The following is a 24,617-nucleotide window of genomic DNA, read 5'->3' as shown; positions in this document are numbered from 1 at the left end:
TTTATCATCCCTAAGCCTCTCCCTTTCCTCTGCTTGGATCTGCTGGAGTTGGTCAGATGTTAGGGTGTAGTGGTACATCCTTGTTTGCTTTTTTGGGTACTGATTTAGTTTAACAGATTATACACCTTTGTCCTAGAATGCAGTGTGCAATCTAGCATGTGTATCTTAAACAGGCATTCTGGCTCCACCAAACGTGGCTACTAAGTGTGCACATTTTTTCAGCGCAGAAAATATACTCCTGCCTCAAATCCAGGCCAGGCCATAAGGAACGGCAATGAATCCCTGACGGTGTTACTGGAAGATCCCTTTCATGGCTTTTATGTTAGTTCAGCACTAACTAGATCATAGAATCATAGAATGGTTAGGGTTGGAAAGACTTTAAGATCATTTAGTTACAATCCCACTGCCATGGGCAGGGACACCGCACATAACCATGTCACCCAAGACTCCTCGCTGCTTGGTGCTAGGAGTGCAGGCTGAGCATGCATCTGGTGGAGTGCTTGCCCGGCACCTGCTCCTACGGCCGAGCCTTGGAATCCGGTCAGCAGCCTAGAGTTAATACAGCGCAAGAATTAGTATAAAACTTGTAACTTTTATTTTGTTGTCATATCTGTTTATTACTATGTGTTTTTTTTGTTTTTTTTTTTTAATGGTGACATCACATGTAAGGTGGCTGGTTATTTTTAATCTGTTAATTTAGTGTCCAACCCCCCTGCCATAGGCAGGGGCACCTTCCACTAAACCAGGTTGCTCAAAGCCCTGTTCAACCTGACCTTAAAAACTTTACTGTGCAGGTTGTAAAATACTGGAACAGCTTGCCTAGAGAGGTGGTGGATACGCCATCCCTGGAGACATTCAAGGCCAGGCTGGATGTGGTTCTGGGCAATCTGATCTAGTTCAAGATATCCCTGCTCATTGCAGGGGGTTGGACTAGATGACTTTTGAAGGTCCCTCACAACCCAAACTATTCTATGATTCTATAGGAAAAGCTTAGGATAAAATCTTGTCGAGAATTACTGGCTGCCTAGCTAAATGCTTCCTAACAGACTGGAAGGGGTGAATTTACTGAATAAAGCCTCCTGTTATGAATTGCTTTTCCAACTTTCCTAATGAACATAAAACAGTGAATGAAAAGAAGAAAACAATGACTATAAGCAAACCCTGAAGTTAGTGTTAATATTCTCTGTTCCAGACCCTTTTTTAAAAATTAAAACATGCATACACTTTGTAATTTTAGCCCACAGATAAGTAACTACTAAAAGTATATAGAAAATTGACATTTCCTCCTATTATATCCTATTTTTAGTACCAAAGATGAAACATGCTATCTTTCATTTTGTCCATATTACCACCTTCTCTCGTTCTATAAGAAGCTAACAGACTGTGTCATCAAGGCAGCACTCTTTTTACTAGCTTTCAGCTTTCCTCTTCAGGCTCTCTGGAGAGAAATGCTTCACATACGCCTTGAAGGAATCAAAAATTCCAGCAGTGAGCAGTTATCAGCCTAGCTTCACTAAAAAGTCTTCCTGTAGAACTCTGAAAACAGATATCACAAATAAAAGAAAACTTTATAAATACATCAAACATTCTTGAATTCTATTATCTACACATCTAACATTCTGGCAGTCTTGTTTGTTTCGTTCAGTAATCCAAAAGCAAATCAAAACACATGATCCAATACTCCATATTAGCATCTGCATGGATCATGGGCAGGGGTGGTATTAAAAACTATTTCAATCCATGGCACAAAATCTACCATTTAACAATGAAACTCTTAGCAGGGACACAGACTGCAATCCACTAGCAAAATATCTACTTTCACCTTAATTTCAGTGTTAAGAAGACATGCATTTTCATGCCGAGATTAAAAAAAAAAAAATAAAAATTACAGAAATTAAAAAATTATCCAGGACAAAAAAAGAAGCAACTGAAAATAGGCTTTTTTTTCTTTTTTTTTTTGTTTTTTTTTTTTTTTTTACTAAAAAGTGTTTGACATTCTGTCCTGTAGCTTTTGCTTCCATGTTTTCCCACACTGGTGAGAAGAATAATAGACTTGATCTATCTGTCCTTGACCTGATATGGCAAGAGCAAACAAAAAAGGGCAGGCAGAGAGGAATCTGTCCACCTCAGCTTTGGTTGCCACTTTAGTCAAGTACTTATTCTGGACTTTTTTACATTTCCCTTATTCCACCATTCATTCTCTTTGTCCTGCACCTTCTCAAGATGTTGCTGCCTCCTGCCAGCACTTGGTAACCACAGCACCTCCTTGTGTCCACAGAAGTGTGTCACTCCCACTACATCCATATTGTTGTCAATATATCTTCTCCTTTTTAGTAGTGAACCAACTATCTGCCCTCTCTGACAAAAAGCAGAAATTGTATTCCTTAGTCCTTAAATGCATAGTCTTCTATTCCTTTTTATTTTCACCCTAAATAATCCCCTTATCTTCTAAATCATTCAATTTCTCCTGATTATTTTCTAATCCTCACTTGTTCTGATACTGTCCCAGGTATGGAATTTGCACATAATGCATACATAGCACACATCACTTGCACATGCCAAAGACAAAAATGTTGAACAGTGCCAGTCCCAATACCGACCCCTGAGAACACCACTTGTCACTGGTTTCCACTTGGACATTGAGCTGTTGACCACAACCTCATAGGTAAGCTTAGGAAATGTGGCTTAGATGAATGGACAGTGAGGTGGATTGAGAATTGGATGAACGGCAGAGTTCAAAGGGTTGTGATCAGTGGAGTAAAATCCAACTGGAAGCCTGTAGTCAGTGGTGTTCCTCAGAGATCAATACTGGGTCCAGTCTTATTTAACTTGTTTATCAATGACCTGGATAAAGGGATAGAGTGTATCATCAGCAAGTTTGGGAGGAGTGGCTGATACACCTGAAGGATGTGCTGCCATTCAGCGGGACCTTTATAGGCTGGAGAATTGGGTAGGGAGAAACTTCATGAGGTTCAACAAGGGCAAGCATAGGGTACTGCACCTGGGGAAGAAGAACCCCAAGTACCAGTACAGGTTGGGGGCTGACCTAGTAGACAGCAGTTCAGCTGAGAAGGACCAGGGAGTATTGGTAGATGATAAATTGACTATGAGCTGGCAGTGTGCGCTTGCAGCCAGGAGGTCCAATAATATCTTGGGGTGCCTCAGAAGTGTAGCCAGCAGGTCAAGGGAGGTAACCCTCCCCCTCTACTCGACTGTGGTGAGTGGTGCTGCGTCCAGTTCTGGGCTCCTCAGTACAAGAAAGACAAGGAGCTACTGGAGAGGGTCCAAGGGAGGGCCACAAGGATGATCAGGGGTCTGGAGCATCTTTCTTATGAGGACAGATTGCAGGAGGTGGGCCTGTGTAGTCTAGAGAAGAAAAGACTGAGAGGGGATCTCATTACTGCATATAAATATCTCAAAGGTGGGTTCCAGGAGGATGGTGCCAGTGGCACCCAGCAACAGAATGAGGATCAATGGCCATAAACTAAAACACAGGCAGTTTCACATCAACATGAGGCTGGAGACCGGTAACGAGTGGTGTCCCTCAGGGATCGGTGTTGGGACCGGTCTTGTTTAACATCTTCGTCGCTGACATGGACAGTGGGATTGAGTGCGCCCTCAGCAAGTTTGCCGATGACACCAAGCTGTGTGGTCCGGTTGATATGCTGGAGGGAAGGGATGCCATTCAGAGGGACCTTGACACGCTTGTGAGGTGGGCTGATGCCAACCTTACGAAGTTCAACCACTACAAGTGCAGGGTCCTACACCTGGGTCGGAGCAATCCCAGGCACAGCTACACACTGGGCAAAGAAGAGATTCAGAGCGGCTCTGGAGAGAAGGACTTGGGGGTGCTGGTCGATGAGAAAATGAACATGAGCCGGCAGTGTGCGCTCGCAGCCCAGAAAGCCAACCGTATCCTGGGCTGCATCAAAAGGAGTGTGACCAGCAGGTCGAAGGAGGTAATCCTGCCCCTCTACTCTGCTCTTGTGAGACCTCACCTGGAGTATTGTGTGCAGTTCTGGTGTCCTCAACATAAAAAGGACATGGAACTGCTGGAACAAGTCCAGAGGAGGGCCACGAGGATGATCAGGGGACTGGAGCACCTCCCGTATGAAGACAGGCTGAGGAAGTTGGGGCTTTTCAGCCTGGAGAAGAGAAGGCTGCGTGGAGACCTAATAGCAGCCTTCCAGTACCTGAAGGGGGCCTATAGGGATGCTGGGGAGGGACTCTTTGTCAGTGACTGTAGTGACAGGACAAGGGGTAATGGGTTAAAACTTAAACAGGGGAAGTTTAGATTGGATATAAGGAGGAAATATCCTTTCCTCCTATTCTTTCCTGTTAGGGTGGTGAGACACTGGAATCGGTTGCCCAGGGAGGTTGTGAGTGCTCCATCACTGGCGGTGTTCAAGGCCAGGTTGGATGAAGCCTTGTGTTGGATGGTTTAGTGAGAGGTGTCCCTGTCCATGGCAGGGGGGTTGGAACTAGATGATCTTGAGGTCCTTTCCAACCCTAACCATTCTATGATTCTATGATTCTATGTTGAGGGTAGCAGAGCACTGGAACAGACTGCCCAGAGTGTTCTGGAGTCTCCTCTGGAGACATTCAAAATTTGCCTGGGCATGTTGCTGTGCAACCTGCTCTAGGTGGCCCTGCATTGGCAGGGGGGTTGGATTAAATGATCTCCAGAGATCTCTTCCAGCCCTAATGATTCTATGATTCTATGATTCTGTGAGTGCGACTGTCCATCAAATTCATGCAGTGTGGAACAGTATCAAATGCCTTGCACAAGTCCAGGTAGATGTCATGGTTTAAACAAAGTCACACAGCTCGTTCACTCACTCCCCCCCTTCTTTCCCTCCCTCTACTCCTGGAGGGACAGAGAGGAGAACTGAAAAGAATGCAATTCCCACAGGTTGAGATAAGAACAGTTTAGTAAATAAAGGTATAACACAAATCACTACTGCTACCACCAATAATAACAATGATAAGGGAAATAACAAGAGGAAAGAATACAACAGCTCACCACCAGCCAACCGATAACTCGCCCCACCCCATCCAACCAAGCACCGACCGATACCTCGTCCAACCCTGCAGTGTACTCGCCCTTCCGGGGGTAACTCCCTGTTATATCCTGGGCATGACGTGCTGTGGTATGGAATACCTCTTTGGCTAGCTTGGGTCAGGTGTCCTGTCTCTGCTTCCTCACGGCTTTCCCTCCTCCCTGGCAGAGCATGAGGCTCAGAAAGTCCTTGGTCAGACTAAAATATTTGTGTTATCAGGTCTGTTCCCAGGCCAAAAGTCAAAACACAGCACTGCACCAGCTACTAAGAAGGAGAATCACAGAATCACAGAATCCCAAGGGTTGGAAGGGACCTCAAAAGATCATCTAGTCCAACCCCCCTGCAAGAGCAGGGTAACCTACAGTACATCACACAGGAACTTGTCCAGGCGGGCCTTGAATATCTCCAGTGTAGGAGACTCCACAACCCCCCTGGGCAACCTGTTCCAGTGCTCTGTCACTCTTACAGTAAAGAAGTTCTTCCTGATGTTAACGTGGAACTTCCTATGTTCCAGTTTACACCCATTGCCCCTTGTCCTATCACTGGATATCACTGAAAAAAGCCTAGCTCCATCATCCTGACACCTACCCTTCACATATTTGTAAACATTGATGAGGTCACCCCTCAGTCTCCTCTTCTCCAAGCTAAAGAGACCCAGCTCCCTCAGCCTCTCCTCATAAGGGAGATGTTCCATTCCCTTAATCATCTTTGTGGCTCTGCGCTGGACTCCTTCAAGCAATTCCCTGTCCTTCTTGAACAGAGGGGCCCAGAACTGGACGCAATATTCCAGATGCGGCCTCACCAAGGCTGAGTAGAGGGGGAGGAGAACCTCTCTTGACCTACTAACCACTCCCTTTCTAATGCACCCTAAGATGCCATTTGCCTTCTTGGCCACAAGAGCACATTGCTGGCTCATGGTCATCCTCCTATCCACCAGGACCCCCAGGTCCCTTTCCCCTTCACTACTTTCCAGCAGGTCAACCCCCAACCTGTACTGGTACATGGGGTTGTTCTTCCCCAGATGCAAGACTCTACACTTGCCCTTGTTAAATTTCATCAAGTTTCTCCCCGCCCAACTCTCCAGCCTGTCCAGGTCTCGCTGAATGGCAGCACAGTCCTCTGGTGTGTCAGCCACTCCTCCCAGTTTTGTGTCATCAGCAAACTTGCTGAGGGTGCACTCAGTTCCCTCATCCAGGTCATTGATGAAAATATTAAACAGCACCGGTCCCAGCACCGACCCCTGAGGGACTCCACTAGTCACAGACCTCCAGCTAGATTCTGCGCCATTGACCACAACTCTCTGCCTTCTTCCTTTCAACCAGTTCTCGATCCACCTCACTACTTGATCGTCAAGCCCACACTTCCTTAGCTTATCTGTGAGGATGCTGTGGGAGACAGTATCAAATGCCTTACTGAAATCAAGAAAAACTACATCTACCGCTCTACCATCATCCCTCCACCTAGTCACTTCCTCATAGAAGGCTATAAGGTTGGTCATACATGACTTCCCCCTCATAAAACCATGTTGGCTGTTCTTAATGACCCCCTCATCCTTGATATGCCTAGTGATGGAGTCAAGAATAAGTTGTTCCATCATCTTTCCAGGGATGGAGGTAAGGCTGACCGGTCTATAATTACCCGGGTCCTCCTTCTTGCCCTTCTTATAGATTGGTGTGACCTTTGCCATCCGCCAATCCTCAGGCACCTCGCCCGTTTCCCACGACTTACCAAAGATGATGGACAGTGGCCTAGCAATGACCTCCGCCAGTTCCCTCAGCACCCGTGGGTGCATTCCATCCGGACCCATCGATTTACAGATGTCCAGTTTGCATAGCTGATCCCTAACCCAATCCTCATCTACCAAAGCAAACTCCTCCTTTGTCCTGACTCCTTCTGGGGCTATAGAAATCCGGGGCCCTCGGGGAGAGTCTGCAGGAGTAAAGACAGAGGCAAAGAAGGCATTTAGCACCTCTGCCTTCTTTATATCCTCTGTCTCCAGGGTACCCACTTCGTTCAGCAGTGGGCCTATATTGCCTCTTGTGTTAGTTTTATTTGCTATGTGTTTGAAGAAGCCCTTTCTATTGTCTTTAACCCGACTAGCAAGATTGAGTTCCAAGGAGGCCTTAGCTGTCCTAATTGCCTCCCTACATCCTCTAACAACTGTCCGATATTCCTCCCAAGCAGCCAGCCCCTCCTTCCATAATCCATAGATTCTCCTTTTCCACTTGAGTTTGCCCAGCAGCTCCTTGTTTAACCACGCCGGTCTCCTAGATCCCTTACTTGACTTCCTACTCATTGGGACGCTCCGATCCTGAGCTTGGAAGAAGCGGTCCTTGAATGCTAACCAACTATCTTGAGCCCCTTTACCACCTAGTACACTTTCCCATGAGACTTCCCTTAGCAGTTGACTGAAGAGGCCAAAGTTGGCCCTTCGGAAATCCAGAACTGTGGCTTTGCTAGGTATTCTATTCCTCCCACACAGGATCCTAAACTCCACCATCTCATGGTCACTGCAGCCAAGGCTGCCATTGACCGTCACCACTTCGACCAAACCCTCCTTGTTGGCGAGTACTAAATCTAGCAGCGCTGCTCCCCTAGTTGGTACGTCCACCATTTGCATTAAGAAATTATCATCAATGCACTCGAGGAACCTCCTAGACTGTGAATGACTGGCTGTGTGAGTCTTCCAGCAAATATCGGGGTAGTTAAAGTCCCCCACGACGACTAAGGCATGTAGTCGCGAGGCTACTTCCAGTTGCCTGTAGAAAGCCTCATCAACTCCTTCGTCCTGATCAGGAGGTCTGTAATAGACCCCCACAACTGTATCACCCGTGCCAGTCAGCCCCTTGATTCGTACCCACAGACATTCCACTTGCTCCTCATCCGACCCCGGACAGAACTCAATACATTCTAGTTGCTCTCTCACGTAAAGAGCAACTCCACCACCTCGCTTTGCTGACCTATCTTTCCTAAAAAGGACATAGCCATCCATGACCACATTCCAGTCATGTGAACTGTCCCACCATGTCTCTGTAATCGCCACTAGATCATAACCTTTAGCCCGCACACAGACTTCTAACTCCTCCTGTTTATTCCCCATGCTGCGTGCATTGGTGTACAGGCATTTCAGGGAGCCAGTCCTAGTACCCTTTTTCCCCTGCGGGACAGGGTCTAAAAAGCTATCCTTTCCCACAAGTGAAACAAGAGATTGATAGTCCTCCTTAGCCCGCCATCCTTCAATCCCTAGCATGTTCCTCTTGGGCTTGTCCCCAACAGGCCCAGTTAAATCCCCTCCCCCCTTCATAACTAGTTTAAAGCCCTGTCAATAAGCCCTGCTAACTCCTGCCCCAAAACCCTTTTTCTTCTCTGGGACTGGTGTATCCCGCCTGTCACCAGCAAACCAGGTGTCCCATACAGCAGCCCGTGACTGAAAAACCCAAACCCCTGCCTTTGGCACCAGTCACGTAGCCATACATTAACCTGCAGAGTCTTCTTATATATCCCTTCACCCTCGCTTGCAACAGGTATGGAGGCAAACACCACTTGCGCTCCAGACCCTTTAACCAGCCGTCCCAGGGCCCTGTAGTCTCTCTTCATTGCCCTTACGTTCCTCGTAATAATTTCGTCACTGCCAACCTGAAAAACCAGCAGCGGGTAGTAGTCAGACGGCTGCACCAGTTCAGAGAGCTTCTTTTTAACATCTCTAATCCGAGCCCCAGGCAGGCAGCAGACCTCCCTGTGGGGTGGATCCGGTCGACAAATGGGCCCTTCTGTTCCCCTCAGAAGGGAGTCACCCACCACAATTACTCTTCTTTTCTTCTTGGTTGGGGAAGTTCTGAGGCATGTGGGTGAGTGACTAGCCCTGGGTGACTCACTAGATAGATTTGCCTCACCATCTCCATTCACCTGGCCCTGAATTTCCAAGACCTCGTACCTGTTATTCAAGGGCAACTGGGAGGGAGGAAGGGATTGTGAGGGTTTTCGCTTACCTCTCCGAGGAGGAACCTCCCTCCATCCATCCTTGTCCATTAAGCTCTCTCCTTCTGTCTGATGGTAGGAGGGAAGGGGATCCATAGCTTGTTGAACCACTTCCCTCTGCCCTTGCCTTAGGGTGTGGTTCCACCAATCTATTTCACTTTCACACTCTCTAATGGCTCTCAACCTTTCTACCTCCTCCCTCAGTTCAGCCACCTGCCTGAGCAGGTCATTTATTTGCTCACAGCGAACACAAGCAGTGTCACTGGCTCCCTCCAATACAAGTGCCAGGCTCAGGCATTCGCTGCAGCCAGAGACCTGCACAGCTGCATGTCTGCAGGAAGGCTCAGTCTGGATACCCACATTAGTACTCACTACAGCTTTCGATCGTGTTGTAACCATGATCTATCTGGTCAATCAATCCGTCTACGTCCCTCAGCACTCCTTCCCCCTCCTGTACTCCAGGTGAGTCCTCTCGATGAGGCGGTTGGAACGCTTCCCTGCCCGCTCCCCTGCCCGCTCGCCTGCCCGCGCGAACTGCCGCGCAAACTGCTTCGACCCTCTGCCTCGACGCTCTCTGTTTGCCGGCTCTGTTCGCCGCGCTCCTGGTCGCCGCGCTCCCTGGGAAGGTTTTTTAGCCACTCCCAGCTGGTGCCACTCCTCCTGGCTCCGCCCCCTGTGAGTCAGCCCCTCGCGGGAGCTGAGCTTCCGAGTCCTGGGCAAGTCCTGTTGAGGACTTGAGGCTCCCTCCTCAGTGGCTCTTGTCGCTCTGAGGTGAGGCTCCTGGACGCTGATCTCTCCCCTCTCCGCTCCGGTGTTGCAGGCGTCCTCTCTCAAGCTACTCACCTCAGCAACTGATCGAGAGTGGCCCTTGATGGCCGGTTTGAATCTGACACCCAGGACAGTATCCACCCCTTATTCCATACCATGCACGTCATGCTCAGATCCCACATTTTCAGTATACCATCTCTCTTATATATATATATATCCACATACACACACGGACAGAGAGAAAGAAATCATTTCTTAGTGCATGGACCAATCCCTATAATGCTGTTGAGTCCATTCGGTCCATGATGTCAGGTTCCATCCCTTGTTACAGTCTCTCAGAGCAGGAGAGGCTGTGTGCAGTGTTCACACTCGTGAATAACCTGGGCAATAGTGTTCATTGCCAAGTCCACCCCTCGATCATGAGTCCATCTCTGTGTTGCATCTCTGCCCTGATGGCCTGAAGTGTCATGGTCCCACCAGGCTCAAAATAATTCACAGTCCCCCTCAGCAGTTTCTGCAGCTTGTTGCTGGGGACTCCATACAGCTGCCTTCCATCTCCGATGCTTCCAAAGCACTGGAGGGGCCCAGTGGACTAGATAGTTGCTCATACTGTCCCACACACACTGCCACTCATGACTGTCCAGCCTTGGGGAAAATCTCCTGGTCCCTCTATATCGTCGTCTAACCCTAAACAAGACCCAAACCCGACTCTGCTTAACTTCTGAGATCAGACAAAATGGTCGTGGGTAGAACACACTCTGCGTGTGTGCCAACATGCTGATCCCCACCACAATCAGCAGGCAGGTCCCAAGGATACCCAAAGGCCATTCAAAACCTTCAGAACTCTCAAATGATGCTGCTGTACTTGTCACTGGGGCTGGTGTAGCTGCTGTGCTTGCCGGCTCTCTCACCACCAGCTTCTCTTTCCCTGAGTGCAGATCTTCCTCCTCTGCCTTGCTGGAAAGTGCTGCATGGTCTCCTGCATCCTCCTGGGGCTCGGGCTCGTGGAGCTCGGCGAGCAACTGCTGCGGGATGCTCTCGGCTGCCGCGGGGCTGGGCTCGGCCGTGGGGCTCGGCTCCTCTGTCGCCTCTTCCCGCTGCTCAGCAGCCGCCTCCTTCCCGGCCTCCGGCCCCGCTCCCGCCGCTGCCTGATCCCCAGGGCCACTCTCCTGGGCTGCTTCAGCCATCGCCGGCTCCCGGGGCCGCTCCCCCTCGGCTCCCCGCAGCCTCACAAAGACAGAGGTGAGGACAAAGGCCAGGATGGTGAAGAGCAGCGGGACGGCCAGGTACAAGTCCACGGCCACGGCCATCCTGCCCTGCTGCCGGAGCCCACCCGTTTTACAAGTCATTGCCATAAAGTACAGTGAAACAAGAACCTTAGCCCAAGCCCCACACTTGATAAACACTAACACAGCAAATACCGGCTCTAAGTAATGTACTACATTCTGAAACTGTGAGATCAAGAGAAACAACTTTGAGAGCCAATAAATCAGCATTGTGATGAGTGACTATTAATCAGGTCAGATCTGTCGTTATCTCAACCCTTCGAGCCCCACGTTGGGCGCCAAAAAGAAATGTCGTGGTTTAAACAAAGTCACACAGCTCGTTCACTCACTCCCCCCCTTCTTTCCCTCCCTCTACTCCTGGAGGGACAGAGAGGAGAATTGAAAAGAATGCAATTCCCACAGGTTGAGATAAGAACAGTTTAGTAAATAAAGGTATAACACAAATCACTACTGCTACCACCAATAATAACAATGATAAAGGAAATAACAAGAGGAAAGAATCACAGAATCACAGAATCCCAAGGGTTGGAAGGGACCTAAAAAGATCATCTAGTCCAACCCCCCTGCAAGAGCAGGGTAACCTACAGTACATCACACAGGAACTTGTCCAGGCGGGCCTTGAATATCTCCAGTGTAGGAGACTCCACAACCCCCCTGGGCAACCTGCTCCAGTGCTCTGTCACTCTTACAGTAAAGAAGTTCTTCCTGATGTTAACGTGGAACTTCCTATGTTCCAGTTTACACCCATTGCCCCTTGTCCTATCACTGGATATCACTGAAAAAAGCCTAGCTCCATCATCCTGACACCTACCCTTTACATATTTGTAAACATTGATGAGGTCACCCCTCAGTCTCCTCTTTTGCAAGCTAAAGAGACCCAGCTCCCTCAGCCTCTCCTCATAAGGGAGATGTTCCACTCCCTTAATCATCTTTGTGGCTCTGCGCTGGACTCCTTCAAGCAATTCCCTGTCCTTCTTGAACAGAGGGGCCCAGAACTGGACGCAATATTCCAGATGCGGCCTCACCAAGGCTGAGTAGAGGGGGAGGAGAACCTCTCTTGACCTACTAACCACTCCCTTTCTAATGCACCCTAAGATGCCATTTGCCTTCTTGGCCACAAGAGCACATTGCTGGCTCATGGTCATCCTCCTATCCACCAGGACCCCCAGGTCCCTTTCCCGTTCACTACTTTCCAGCAGGAAGAATACAACAGCTCACCACCAGCCAACCGATAACTCGCCCCACCCCATCCAACCAAGCACCGACCGATACCTCGTCCAACCCTGCAGTGTACTCGCCCTTCCGGGGTAACTCCCCGTTACATCCTGGGCATGACGTGCTGTGGTATGGAATATCTCTTTGGCTAGTTTGGGTCAGGTGTCCTGTCTCTGCTTCCTCACGGCTTTCCCTCCTCCCTGGCAGAGCATGAGGCTCAGAAAGTCCTTGGTCAGACTAAAACATTTGTGTTATCAGGTCTGTTCCCAGGCCAAAAGTCAAAACACCAGCTACTAAGAAGGAGAAAAATGACTGCTACTGCTGAACCCAGGACAGTAGATGATGTCACTTGCTCTTTCCTTATCCACCAGTGCTGTGGCCTCATCGTAGAAGTCTACCAAATTTGTCAGGCATAATTTGACCTTAGTGAAGCCATGTGGGTTGTCACCAATCACCTCCTTACTGTCCATGTGCCTTACCATATTTTCCAGGAGGATCTGCTCCCTGAACTTACCAGGGGACAATACCTCCTCTATCAGTTGGAGAAAGAAACTGTCATCAATGCATTCCAGGAAAATCCTGGATTGCTTGTGCCTTACTGAGTTATCCCTCCAACAGATATCAGGGCGGCAAGTTCATGATGAGGTTCAGGGCTTGTGAATTTGAGGCCACACCTATCTATCTACAGAGGGCCTCATCCTCTCAGTTTTTCTGGTCTGGTAGCCTATAGCATTCCCCCACCATAATGTCCCCTCTCCCTGCCCTATCTTTAATCCTGACCCATAAACTCTCAGTCAGCTCCTCATCCATCCCCAGGCAGAGCTCTGCGCACTCCAGCTGGTCACTGATGGCAACACCCCCTCCTCTTATTTTATAACAAGGAGAAAAATGATTGCTACAGCTGAACCCAGGACAAAGTGAGAGGTAATATGCCTTGTTTACTGGTGGGTCCTGCCGTATTGTGGGAATGCATCGGAGATGGAAGGTAGCTGTATGGAGTCCCCTACAACAAGTTGCAGAAACTGCTGAAGGAGAGAGTGAATTGAGTCAGTTTGCCGAGGTAAAAGCCATCCAGCTGGCCTTGGACAATGCTGAACGAGAAAAGTGGCCAGTACTTTATCTCTACACTGACTCATGAATGGTGGAAAATGCCCTAGGAGGGTGGTTGCAGCAAAGGAAGCAGAGCAACTGGCAACGCAGTGGTAAACACATCTAGGCTGCTGCACTGTGGCAAGGTATCGCTGCCTAGTGCAGAGTCAGGCCACTGAGGAATACCAGAACAACCAATATAAAGCTGATAAGACTGAAGTGGCTCAGATGGACTTAGATTGGCAACATAAAGGTGAATTATTGTTGGCCCGGTGGGCCCATGACACTTCAGGCCATCAGGGCAGAGATGCATCATATATATGGGCCTGTGACCGAGGGGTGGACTTAACAATTGACGCTATTGCCCAGGTTATTCATGAGTGTGAAACATGTGCTGCAATTAAACAAGCCAAACGGTTAAAGCCTCTTTGGTATGGAGGACGATGGCTGAAGTACAAATATGGGGAGGCCTGGCAGATTGACTACATCACCCTCCCACCAACCCACCAAGGCAAGTGCCATGTGCTTACTATGGCGGAAGCAACCACCAGGTGGCAGGAAACATACGCTGTGCCCCATGCCACTGCCCGGAACACTATCCTGGGCCTTGAGAAACAAATTTTGTGGCGACACGACCACAACACCCACACCAAGGAAAGAACTGAGTCAGACAATAGGACTCATTTCTGGAATGACCTTATAGACACTTGGGCCAAAGAGCATGGCACTGAGTGGGTATATCCCATCCCCTATCATGCACCAGCCTCTGGGAAAATCAAACGGTACAATGGGCTGTTAAAAACTACATTGAGAGCAATGGGTGGTGGGACTTTCAAACATTGGGGTACACATTTACCAAAAGCCACCTGGTTGGTCAACACAAGGGGATCTGCCAACAGGGCTGGCCCAGGCCAATCAGAACTTTTACGTACCATAGAGGGGGATAAAGTTCCTGTGGTGCACATAAAGAATTTGCTGGGGAAGACAATATGGGTTATTCCTGCTTCAGGTAAAGGCAAACCCACCTGGGGGATTGCTTTTACTCAGGGTCCCGGATATACTTGGCAGGTAATGTGGGAAGATGGGGAAATACAGTGTGTACCTCAAGGGGATTTAATTTTGGGGGAAAACAGCCAATGAACTTAACCATATGCTGTTGCCTGCTATACAACACTTCTATACCCCATAAGCTAGATGCCCATCTCTGCCACTCTGGGCTTTGAAAAGAAGATACGTGCTGTCACGATCATCAGCAGAGAATAAAGTCATGGGAAATGCCAGCAGCAGCAGAACTGTCCTCAGGTCACCATTGACTGACCTCAACTTCCCTCCAATCATCACCCCAACAAAGTATGAACTTTGACGAAACCAGATGAGCTCAGCAATGTCATCAGCAGGCAACAATCCAACACTACACACGGTCTCTCCTGCCCTGAAAGACTGTTAGAACTGATGGAGCCTGACATCATGGACTGAATGAAGTCAGCAAACTTTATAGCGATGGTCCATGGACTAAGGAATGATATCTCTGTGTGTGTGTATGTGTGTGTGTATGAGACAGAAAGCGATGGTATAATGATAAATATAGGACTGTTACATGAGATGGAGCCTGAGATGGACTGAATGAATTCAGCAACTTTATAGGGATTGGTCCATGGAATAAGGAATTATATCTCTGTTTGTGGAGATATATATATATATGAGACAAAAAGCAATGGTATATTTAAAAAAAAAAAGGATAGGAGCATGACATGAATGGTATGGAATAAGGGAATACTGTTCTGGGTTCTACTGCAACAGTTATTTTTCTCCTTCTTAGTAGCTGGTACAGTGCTGTGTTTTTGACTTTAGTCTGAGAACAGTCCTGATAACACACCAATATTTTTAGGCTTTGCTAAGTAATGCTTACTCCCATCAAGGACTTTTCGGTCTCATGCTCTGCCAGTTAGGAAGGGCACGGGAAGCTGGGAGGAAGCAGAGACAGGACACCTGACCCAAAGTAGCCTAAGGGGTATTCCATCCCACAGCACGTCATGCCCAGTACATCAACAGGTGAGGAGTCACCCGGAAGGCCCAGATCACTGCTTGGGTCAGGCTAGGTATTGGTTGGCGGGTGGTGAGCAATTGCATTGTGCATCACTTGTGTTTATTGGGTTTTTTTCTCCTTTTAGTTTTATATTCTCTTCCCTTGTTATTTCCCTTATTATTATTATTATTTTTGGTGGTAGTAGTAGTGTTTTTGTATTATACCTTAATTACTGGACTGTTCTTAACCCATGGGATTTACATTCTTTCAATTCTCCTCCCCATCCCTCTGGGAGCCGAGAGGTAATAAGGTGGGGGAGTGAGTGAGCAGCTGTATGGTTCTGAATTACCGGCTAGGCTTAAACCATGACAGTCTTACATTCAGTATCATGATTTTTAATGTACTACTCCCTAGATCAAATAAGTTTATAGTACTAAATATAGTCATTATCTCCTTCCTCAACCTCGACTCTGGAAGAATTAAATTTTTTGCCATCACCATTAACAAGCATTGTGCAAACCAAGCCAGGCCTCTGGTGTCACCTGTGCAAGCCTACTGTCCTCAAATCAAGACACATGGCAATCTATTTCTTCTGACTGCCTGGATAAAAATAAGCAACTGGAGGCTTAAGTGAATTATTCTGAAGATGTACAAACTTAAAATGCAGTGGACATTTTTGCCATTGTCCTACAGCTGCCAAAAAAGTGAGGTATTACTCTTTAAGTAGTCAGGCCAAATCCTGACTATAGAATCATAGAATAGTTAGGGCTGGAAAGGACCTTAAGATCATCCAGTTCCAACCCCCCTGCCATGGGCAGGGACACCTCACACTAAACCATCCCACACAAGGTTTCATCCAACCTGGCCCTGAACACTGCCAGGGATGGAGCACTCACAACCTCCCTGGGCAACCCATTCCAGTGCCTCACCACCCTAACAGGAAAGAATTTCCTCCTTATATCCAATCTAAACTTCCCCTGTTTAAGTTTTAACCCGTTACCCCTTGTCCTGTCACTACAGTCCCTGATGAAGAGTCCCTCCCCAGCATCCCTATAGGCCTCCTTCAGGTACTGGAAGGCTGCTATGAGGTCTCCACGCAGCCTTCTCTTCTCCAGGCTGAACAGCCCCAACTTCCTCAGCCTATCTTCAGGCTTTTAGCGAATATCAGTCCGTATAAGGCACACAAACCAAAACCCACTTTGTACCCAACTCCATATTTTAACAATGTAGTATTTATTAACATTCTATTTTTTTTTCCTCAAAAGAACTGGAGTGACATAACTCTTTTGAATGTATTTGGCTTGCTCTACTTAATGGATCAAATCAGATTTTTCATTTGTTTTAAATATAGCAGCGCTGAAATCTGCCTCATAGCTATAACAGAATGAAAATAAAATAAATAATAAAAAAAAAGATAAATTTCCTACGCCAGTCCTGCCTACAATCATAAAAATTTGTTTCACTTTGGTTGTGCAGAAGTATTCCTGTCACTGAACAGAAGTTATTTCTCTAGACATAAATGATTATTTATTTTCCCAAACCTGTAATCTGTAATGAAATCAACAAACTAAGCTATGAGTTGTCTGGTAAGGTTTTAGTTTCAATTTTGTGGAATTTTTTTGGCAGATCTGCATCACTGATAACCATGCTGGAAAGCATCCTAAAATTTGAAACATTTATTCCTACCTCTTACCCACATTTAAAACACAGAATTCTGGAGTCAGTGATGAGCAGATTACAGTTTTGCATCTTCAACAAAAATTGTGTTAAGGAGTTTCTTAACAGGGTTTTAGGCAACGGCAGTGGCAAAATCTGAAAGATGAAGGCTCAGATCACAGAAGGGGCTAACCTCAAAAGCTGCGTTCTGATCTAGTCCAGTATTTGTGAAGTATTTCCACCACACCCCTCTTTTAATAGCTTTTTTATGTTAATCACAAAGGTCAGAAGACTCATGGATATCTGTGAAGAGGGGAAAAAAACATCTTCCTAGAAACCACTGGAAGTGTTTAACTGAGCAACTGGTTCACATCTTCCTAAAGTAGGACATGGTAAAAATACCATAAAGCAGCCCTGAAACAAGCAAGTTTAAAAATTCAAATAAGGTAGATTGCAACAGGTATTAATCTGGCAAGAGTTACTATTAGCATTATTTAGACCATCACAGTAAATGAGGCCTTGTCCAATCCCTTTGGGGTTTTTCTTTCTAGCCTTAAGAAATCATAAAAACATAAACCTTGTCTTTTTAGTCAGCTAACTAACGTACCTTAATGAACTTAATGAGGTTATATATTGTTTTTTGAAAAGCAAACATCTGTAAATACTAGAACTTACTACATTTTTCCCCATATTTTCATAGTTTAATTAAGGGTTTGTAAAACATAAAACACTGACACCCCTACATTCTGATGGGGCAAACATGTGGCTAAACTGTGTGGCTAAGTATTTTTAAAAGAGGTCATTCTGAGCAAATAGTTGAAGTTACTTGGGCCTTCTACATTAAATATATTCCAACAGAGTCAGCAGTGACTGTCTGGCTTGAGAGAAGTCTGGCATTTAATTCTGGAAAGAATAATCCTCTGCAGAAAGTTCAATTTAGCAATCTATAGAAAACCAGGAGTCCTCCAGAAAACAGGATTCAAACTGCGGACTCGAGTGCAATCTTCAAGACAGGCTTCACGAGGCAGCACTGAAGAAAGGAAAGGCAGCTGCAGAAAGACAGATACATGACAGATGCTACCCAATCATCTGCCACAATATTAGCATACGTTTAGGAGCACAAGTCAGACAAAAGTAGCAAGACAAAACCAGAATCTGTCTAAAAAAAGTTTTCAATCGGATTCATTCAAAAAGCTCACAGAAAATCAACATTCCTCCTCTATATCTAGCAATCCTTTTATCAGACATTTAATTTTCCTCAGCAGCAACATGTGATGGGTCAAACGATGCCATACTCAACACCAACAGAAACCGACTTTGCCGTTAGCTGGCATCAGAAAGGGAGCGAGCATGACTTCCTGCTCCTCCAGCCAGGCAGCAGGAAGACTGAATCCATTCACTGCAACAAAAGGAGACTGGTAGGCCTGCTCAGAAACAGCAGCGTTAGGGAGAGGTTTCAGGTGTAGCTCACAGAGGCATACAGAGCTATAAATAGAGGTGCTGTGGACAAGGGGTTAGCTGTTGCAGAAGACAGCTTCCTCTGCTGTGCAGCAGGCTAGACTTACAGAAGCACAGCCTAAAAACAAGACTTCAGAATTTACTTGATTTCTGCCTTGAGAACGATCTTCAGTTTCTGAAAGCAAGCGGGAGGGCAAAACAAAATTAGGTTGATGTTACTTCTCTTGGTTTTACTATAACCTGTGCAGTAGTAATTAGAACATTTAGCAGTGACAAGACTTCTCCAATTTTCACATGCTCTATTTTTGCTAAAATTTCAACTGTTATTACTAATGGTAAGCTTCCTCATGACTTCACTGTGGGGGGTGCGGGGGTGTGTGTGTCCCCAACAAATGACCAAACTATTTTGGTAGGGCATCTTGGGTAAGATTATGGCAACTCTGACTTAATTTAAATGCACGGGGGTATTCTTGTTAGACTGACCCTGCTCTGCTGAACAACAAGGCTCTAGAGGGCTCTCATGGACCAATGTGCAGCAGCACTAACACATGCCTCCCAAAGGAAAATCGGGCCGAGCGGCTCGTTACAAGCCCGGCTGTCTGCCCTACAATTGGCCAGCCCCGTGCCAGTAGTCGCCCAGTAGTGGCAGGGAACCGTGGGGCATGGCAGCAAGCAACCGGCACCTCCTCCAGAGCAAGAGGCACGGCTGCCAGCCTGGGGCTTCTGCACCGGCGGCAGAAGGAGCAATGGCCCGGGGAGTCTGGTCTCCAGCCCGCCCTACAGGCGCGGTTCATTCGCTTCTCTCCCTACACCGACACTCCTCAACATCGCCTAGAGGACAGTTTCCTCCTAATGGCCCCTAACAAGAGGCGGTGGGAGGGCATTGGCCCCACCCTCCTGACAAGGGAAGCCGCGCCGGGAGGGCACTAGTCTAGCTCCCCACGGACTGGCTGGCGGGTGGAGATCGATTCCCGACACGCGGAAGGCAGGAGCAGACTGAGGTCCCCAGCCGCTCCCAGCAGTCGAGGCGCGGCGGGAGGGAGCAGCACCTCTTTGGCAGACAGACGGCGACAGCGGACCAGCCCTCTAACAGGCGGGCCGGCGGGAGCGGACCAGGATTCCCTGCGGCCACTGACAGGTGGGCAGGGGGAGGGAAGCGGGAGGGCACCGGGAGCAATTCCGACGTTTCTCGCCGTCCCTAACGAGGGGGGAACTAGGGGAGCAGGTGGCGGCCCCGAGGTACGGGGCCGGGGAGGGGCGGAGGAGCTCTAGCGCTGAACTCTATCCGGGCCGGCCTCGACCCACCGGGGGAGGGGACTGTCACGGGCCGGGCGGTCTCGCCGGCACGTACCTGAAGTAGTATACGTCACTCTTGCCGGCGCTGAGGCCCGACTTGCGGATCACCTCTTCCTTCTTCCAGCCCGGGGGCAGCGCGGGGCAGTCCATCCTGCCCTGCTTCTCCATGCACTGGGAGCGGAGCCCGAGGAGGAAGGACGAGTGGAGAAAAGGCTCACCCGACCTCCAGCAACAAGAGCCTTATTGTTCCCAGACACGGCCAGGGCCGGGACAGCCTGACGATGGCGGCCGCGGCGGGCTGCTCGAGGCCGGGAGTGCAGGCTGCGCGCGCATCCAGCAGAGCGCTCGCTCGGCGCCCTCTTCCGCGGCCGAACCCCGAAATCCGCTTCAGCAGCCTAGAGTTAATACAGCGCAAGAATTAGTATAAAATTGTAAATCTTATTTTGTTGTAATATCTGTTTATTACTATGGATTATTAATTTTTTTAATGGTGACATCACATGTAAAGTAGCTGGTGATTTTTAATCTGTTCATTTACTGTCATTGCAGCTGTTATTGCCATGGCTTCTGTATCCAGGTTTAACCTCACTTCTATCTCCCAAAAACCCTGGTAAAAGGGGGACTGCTGCTGGCCACAACCATGGGAGCATAATTTTTAGGGAGTATTTAAAATATAATATACAATATATTGAGATGGTAAAGTGCTAAATATCACAGATTCTTGTACCAATGTAACTAAAGTAGAGATTTACAAATCTTTCATTTAGAGGGCTGCCTTCTAGCTAAGCCTTTGTTACTCCCATGCAAATGCCAAATGAGGAAGGATTATTGAGGTAGTTCCCTGCTCTCCAAACCATATTCAAAGCCGTCACAATAGCTCAAAGTCCAGGAAAAATCCAACTGCTTTCCTTCCTAGTGCACGAAAGGATTATCACGGCATAGCTACTGCATTCGCAGTTGACAATGTACAAAGCAGCTCAGTTAGCTACTTCAGTCTCAGTACGTCTATTCCTGACCTAACAGCTGTAGCAAAAAATTTAGTTTTGTTGGGGTTTATTCATTTAAAAATATTCAATTTTGCCAATTGACAACAACACTGAAGCAGAAACAAAATTCTTTGTCTTACTACAATAAAATACTTTGAAGAAAAAAAAGGGTGAAAATCTATTCCCCCAAATCATTGTACATGTTTATCTACCAGAGATTTATTTTTCATACAATCTAATTGGAATGCTGGTTAGCATTTGAGATACACGTACTCTGAAATACAGAAAACAAACACAGAGCACTGCAAGTTTCCAGCTATTCAGCTCCGGACAATACTTAGAAGCAGATAGACACTTTGTACTAAACTTCACAAACGATTACCCTATTTTTCAACAAGAAAAATGTTTAACTTGGTCATTGTACACGTGGCCAGATGCATGGACTTCAGAATATCTACTTTGCTGTAGCTGGTTTAGTCAAACCCAGGCCTTTCTACCAGTGAACAAAATCCCCCCAACAGCTCTAGGAGGAAAAGATCAAGGATAACATGCACACAACTAATAACACAAGGTTTTATGTCTGCATCAGTCCTTAGCTGATTTCCCATGGATTCAAGTAGGATGCTTGCATGAAGAGAAACTCTTCTAGATAAAACAATAAGGCACTTATTTTAGAAAGTTGAACAATAGGAATATTTCTTCATCACACAACTACCTCTGTCATCTGCTTTTCTTCTCCCCAAATCTCTTCTTTCTTTCCTAATTTCTTTTTGAAATTATAGTTCTTAATCTCTGCAGTACTTTCTCCTAAGGAAACCCATTACCCAGCTAGGCAGGCTTTCACTTTTAAGTCATTACTATTTCACGTGCTAATGGTGCTAATGACAAAAGCAGTAATCAATGACAATGCTGGCAAATAATTTCATTAAGATACACTGGAGTTCACACACTCAAAGGCTTCAGCTTTATGTCCTCCACTGCTTCACATTTAGAAATACATTACTGCAGTCAGTATTTAAATAAGAAAAATTGTTCATAAGAATTACATGGGCACAATCCTAATATAGCATACAGATCACATATAACATCATCAGTATGATCCATTTGTCATGTCTGACCCAGGCTGCAACTAAGTCTGATAGCTTTTTTAATGAAATATTTATAGTGTATAACTAAATATTATTGCAATGGTGTGAGGCTCATTGTAGTAAGAACTTTTAGAGCAGGAAAATGTCAGACGCTATTGCAGACAAGTGCACGTGCACACAGAGTTTAATAGAAAGCCTTTGTCCTCTACTGAAAAACTGTTAATTGTGTACTGAGACAAGGGGGACAGAAAATCACAAAATGGAATATATAAACCTTTAGAATCAGTTTTAAGTAATGTTAAGTAATGGCTTTGTAACAGTAGCAATGGAAAATTACTAAAGTGCATGATACATAGAAAAAAAAATAGAGTGCAGCTAGAGAACACACTGAGCATTCTTGTACAAGATAAATTGTTATAGTTGACACAGTTTTAAGAAAAACAGTCTAGAGAAACAGGACACAGGGATAAGGAGTATCTGGGAATGGCAGGTGTCCAGGATGGGCTACAGTTAAACTAACTGATAAGTAGGAGGATAGGAGGATTATTATGTCTCCTGTGCTAACGGACCAATTAAACTGGTATGAGCATCTACTGCGAGTGCTCCAAAGGCTGACAGAAGTGATGAAGATTGCTGGAAGAAGTAAACGACCCTCAGAGACCACCACCACAATTCTGTACGCATGCGGGGAACTTTCTGGAAAACGACGTAATGTACGTATGACCAGGGACTATATAAGGACAGCTTGTGTAGCAACAGGGAGACACACATTAGGAGGAGCTATCCCCCGTATCTCCCGGCGCCGCAATAAAGAACACCTGCTTGTCAGCTTGAAAACTTTGTTGGCAAGTTTGTTCCTGGAGTTTTTTCCGAATCAATCTGGCAACTCTGGTGGGCCCCTCTCTGCTCGGCTGCAGGACCCGCTGAGGACAGGGCTCCCTAGGGCCCTCAGGAATTTTTCCCGGACGGACCCCTCCACTCATTCAGATCACTGCAGGAGCAGACAAGGACCATCTTCATAAAAGGTATTCTTTTCTTTTGTATGGTCTGTAAGGTGCAGGGGGCATCTTGCATAAAGACTGCATTGGTAATTGGGTTGGTTTGGTAAGCGTACGCAAGGTTTGGAAGCCTTCCGTAAATCGAGATAGGAAATCTCGTAGGTAAAGGCGTATACCCGGCTGCTAGCGTCCATTTGGTATACACCCACAAGAAGCAGGGGGCTTCTTGTGGTTCGGGTCCTACAAGATGCAGGGGGTGTCTTGTGGAAATGGTTTTGGATCTTGTTGGTATTTGATTTATTTTGTGGCTTGTTACATTAAGGATTTTGGTCGTGTGATTTGGTATTGGTGAGAGGATAATATAACCGTGTTATTAACTGTTGTTTGTTTGATAGAATTTTAGTCTCTGTCTCAAGTGTTGTAACTGTGTGGAGTGTGTCTGTGGAATCCCGTGTGTGTGTGTGAATGTGAGACTGATAATGGAAAATCAGCAGAGTGAAGAGATCTTGTAAAAGAGTCTTTTAGGGTGCATTTTGGCACACTGGAAGGAACTTGGAGGGTCTCCTGGGGGCTCGGTAAATAAGAAAACATTGGTAAAATATTGTAACCGATGGTGGCCTTTGTATATTTTGGAAGATCAGGGAAAATGGCCTGAAAATGGCCTAAAAATGGAACTCTGAACTATAATACATTGTTACAATTAATGTTGTTTTGAGGTGGCAAGGAAAATGGGATGAAGTAATGTATGCAGATATGTTTTTCACTTTAAGAAACCACGTGGAGTGACAGACTGAATGCAAAATTAATATAGCTCTGCCAGATCCCTTAATTTTGGCTTTGGAAAAGGACAGGGAAAAACTGAAAGTTAAGATGGAGAGATGTTGTTCAGCCTGTGATATTGGGGAAAGATGTTTAAAGTTAAAAAACAGTAATCAGGAAGATAGGTTGGAAAATTATGTGTCACAGGTACCTCTGAGAGGAGCACCCTCTGCACCTGTCTTGTCTGATACTGATAAGGAGGAAGAGATTTCTTTCACTGGCAAAAAGTGGCAGATTCACATTCAGAATTAAGAAAGGGTTAAAACAGAAGTGCTGTTGCAGAGGCAGGCATCTGCAGCCCCTGCAGAGCAGGGTGAGCCACTGTGAGGAAAAAAAAAAAAAAGAAAAAAGGGAAAACCAAGGGGGAAAGGAGGGGGGCTCGAGCAACTCCTGTGTTTGAGCCTGGGAGGAGGGATGTGGGGCAGAGGTGGGGGAGTGGGCTCTTCTTCTGTGGAAGCGGATCGGTGTGCGTGCTATGGGGAGTTTCGACCTTGGAAGTGAGACTGCCCTGGGTGGGGGGGGCAGTGCCATGGGGTGGCTCCAGTGACTGAATTGCAACTAGACTGACGGGGACCTGGGGAATCTACCCTACCAGATCCACTGGTTAAATTAAAACTAGGGACTAGAGGAAATAAAGTGGAATTTTAGTGGTTACAGAAGCAAGTTATTTGGCATTAAATCAGAGAGAAAAGAATTCGTTACAGATGTGAGAGCTACTGGCTACCAGGAAAAAGAAAAAAAAAAAAAAAATAAGAGAGACATTCTTTCTGAAACCTTTAAAGTACAAATTGGGAAAACAAATAGGAATGCATAAATTTTTATGCATGCCAAATTCTCTAAAATCTTTATTAGGGCGAGAAGCAACATTTAAAGAAGGCGAAATGGAATTTAGAG

At 46.6% G+C, this 24,617-nt stretch overlaps 1 protein-coding gene and 2 long non-coding RNA genes across 12 annotated transcripts in view; 1 reads left to right on the top strand and 2 right to left on the bottom strand.

The window, feature by feature from the left end:
• LOC136004469 (methyl-CpG-binding domain protein 2) overlaps positions 1-24,617 on the bottom strand; it is a 92,726-nt gene that overhangs the window by 60,938 nt on the left and 7,171 nt on the right. For 5 of the 8 annotated variants that reach the window (XR_010608468.1, XR_010608472.1, XR_010608474.1 and 2 more), the window contains one exon: positions 19,888-21,463. Coding sequence is in view for 2 of the 8 variants with exons in the window: in XM_065660964.1 (XP_065517036.1) it covers positions 19,888-20,000 (113 nt within the window). In the remaining 6 variants the exon portion in view is untranslated. The remainder of the gene's footprint in view (positions 1-19,887; positions 21,464-24,617) is intronic. The other 3 variants (XR_010608469.1, XR_010608470.1, XR_010608471.1) reach the window with 1 other exon arrangement.
• LOC136004471 (uncharacterized) lies at positions 18,233-19,875 on the bottom strand. The gene is made up of 2 exons (XR_010608478.1): positions 19,020-19,875; positions 18,233-18,711 (listed from the first exon to the last, which is right to left on the bottom strand). It is a non-coding gene; the product is annotated as an uncharacterized LOC136004471 (long non-coding RNA).
• Positions 19,189-24,617, top strand: part of LOC136004470 (uncharacterized) — a 72,102-nt gene continuing 66,673 nt past the window's right edge. For all 3 annotated transcript variants that reach the window (XR_010608476.1, XR_010608477.1, XR_010608475.1), the window contains exons 1-2: positions 19,189-19,674; positions 19,957-22,931. This is a non-coding gene — a long non-coding RNA (uncharacterized LOC136004470). The remainder of the gene's footprint in view (positions 19,675-19,956; positions 22,932-24,617) is intronic.

This window comes from Lathamus discolor, chromosome W (assembly GCF_037157495.1).
Source record: "Lathamus discolor isolate bLatDis1 chromosome W, bLatDis1.hap1, whole genome shotgun sequence".
In the NCBI taxonomy this organism is placed as follows: Eukaryota; Metazoa; Chordata; class Aves; order Psittaciformes; family Psittacidae; genus Lathamus; species Lathamus discolor.
Note: the sequence above shows the minus strand (reverse complement) of the source record. Positions and strands in the feature narration are given on the sequence as shown.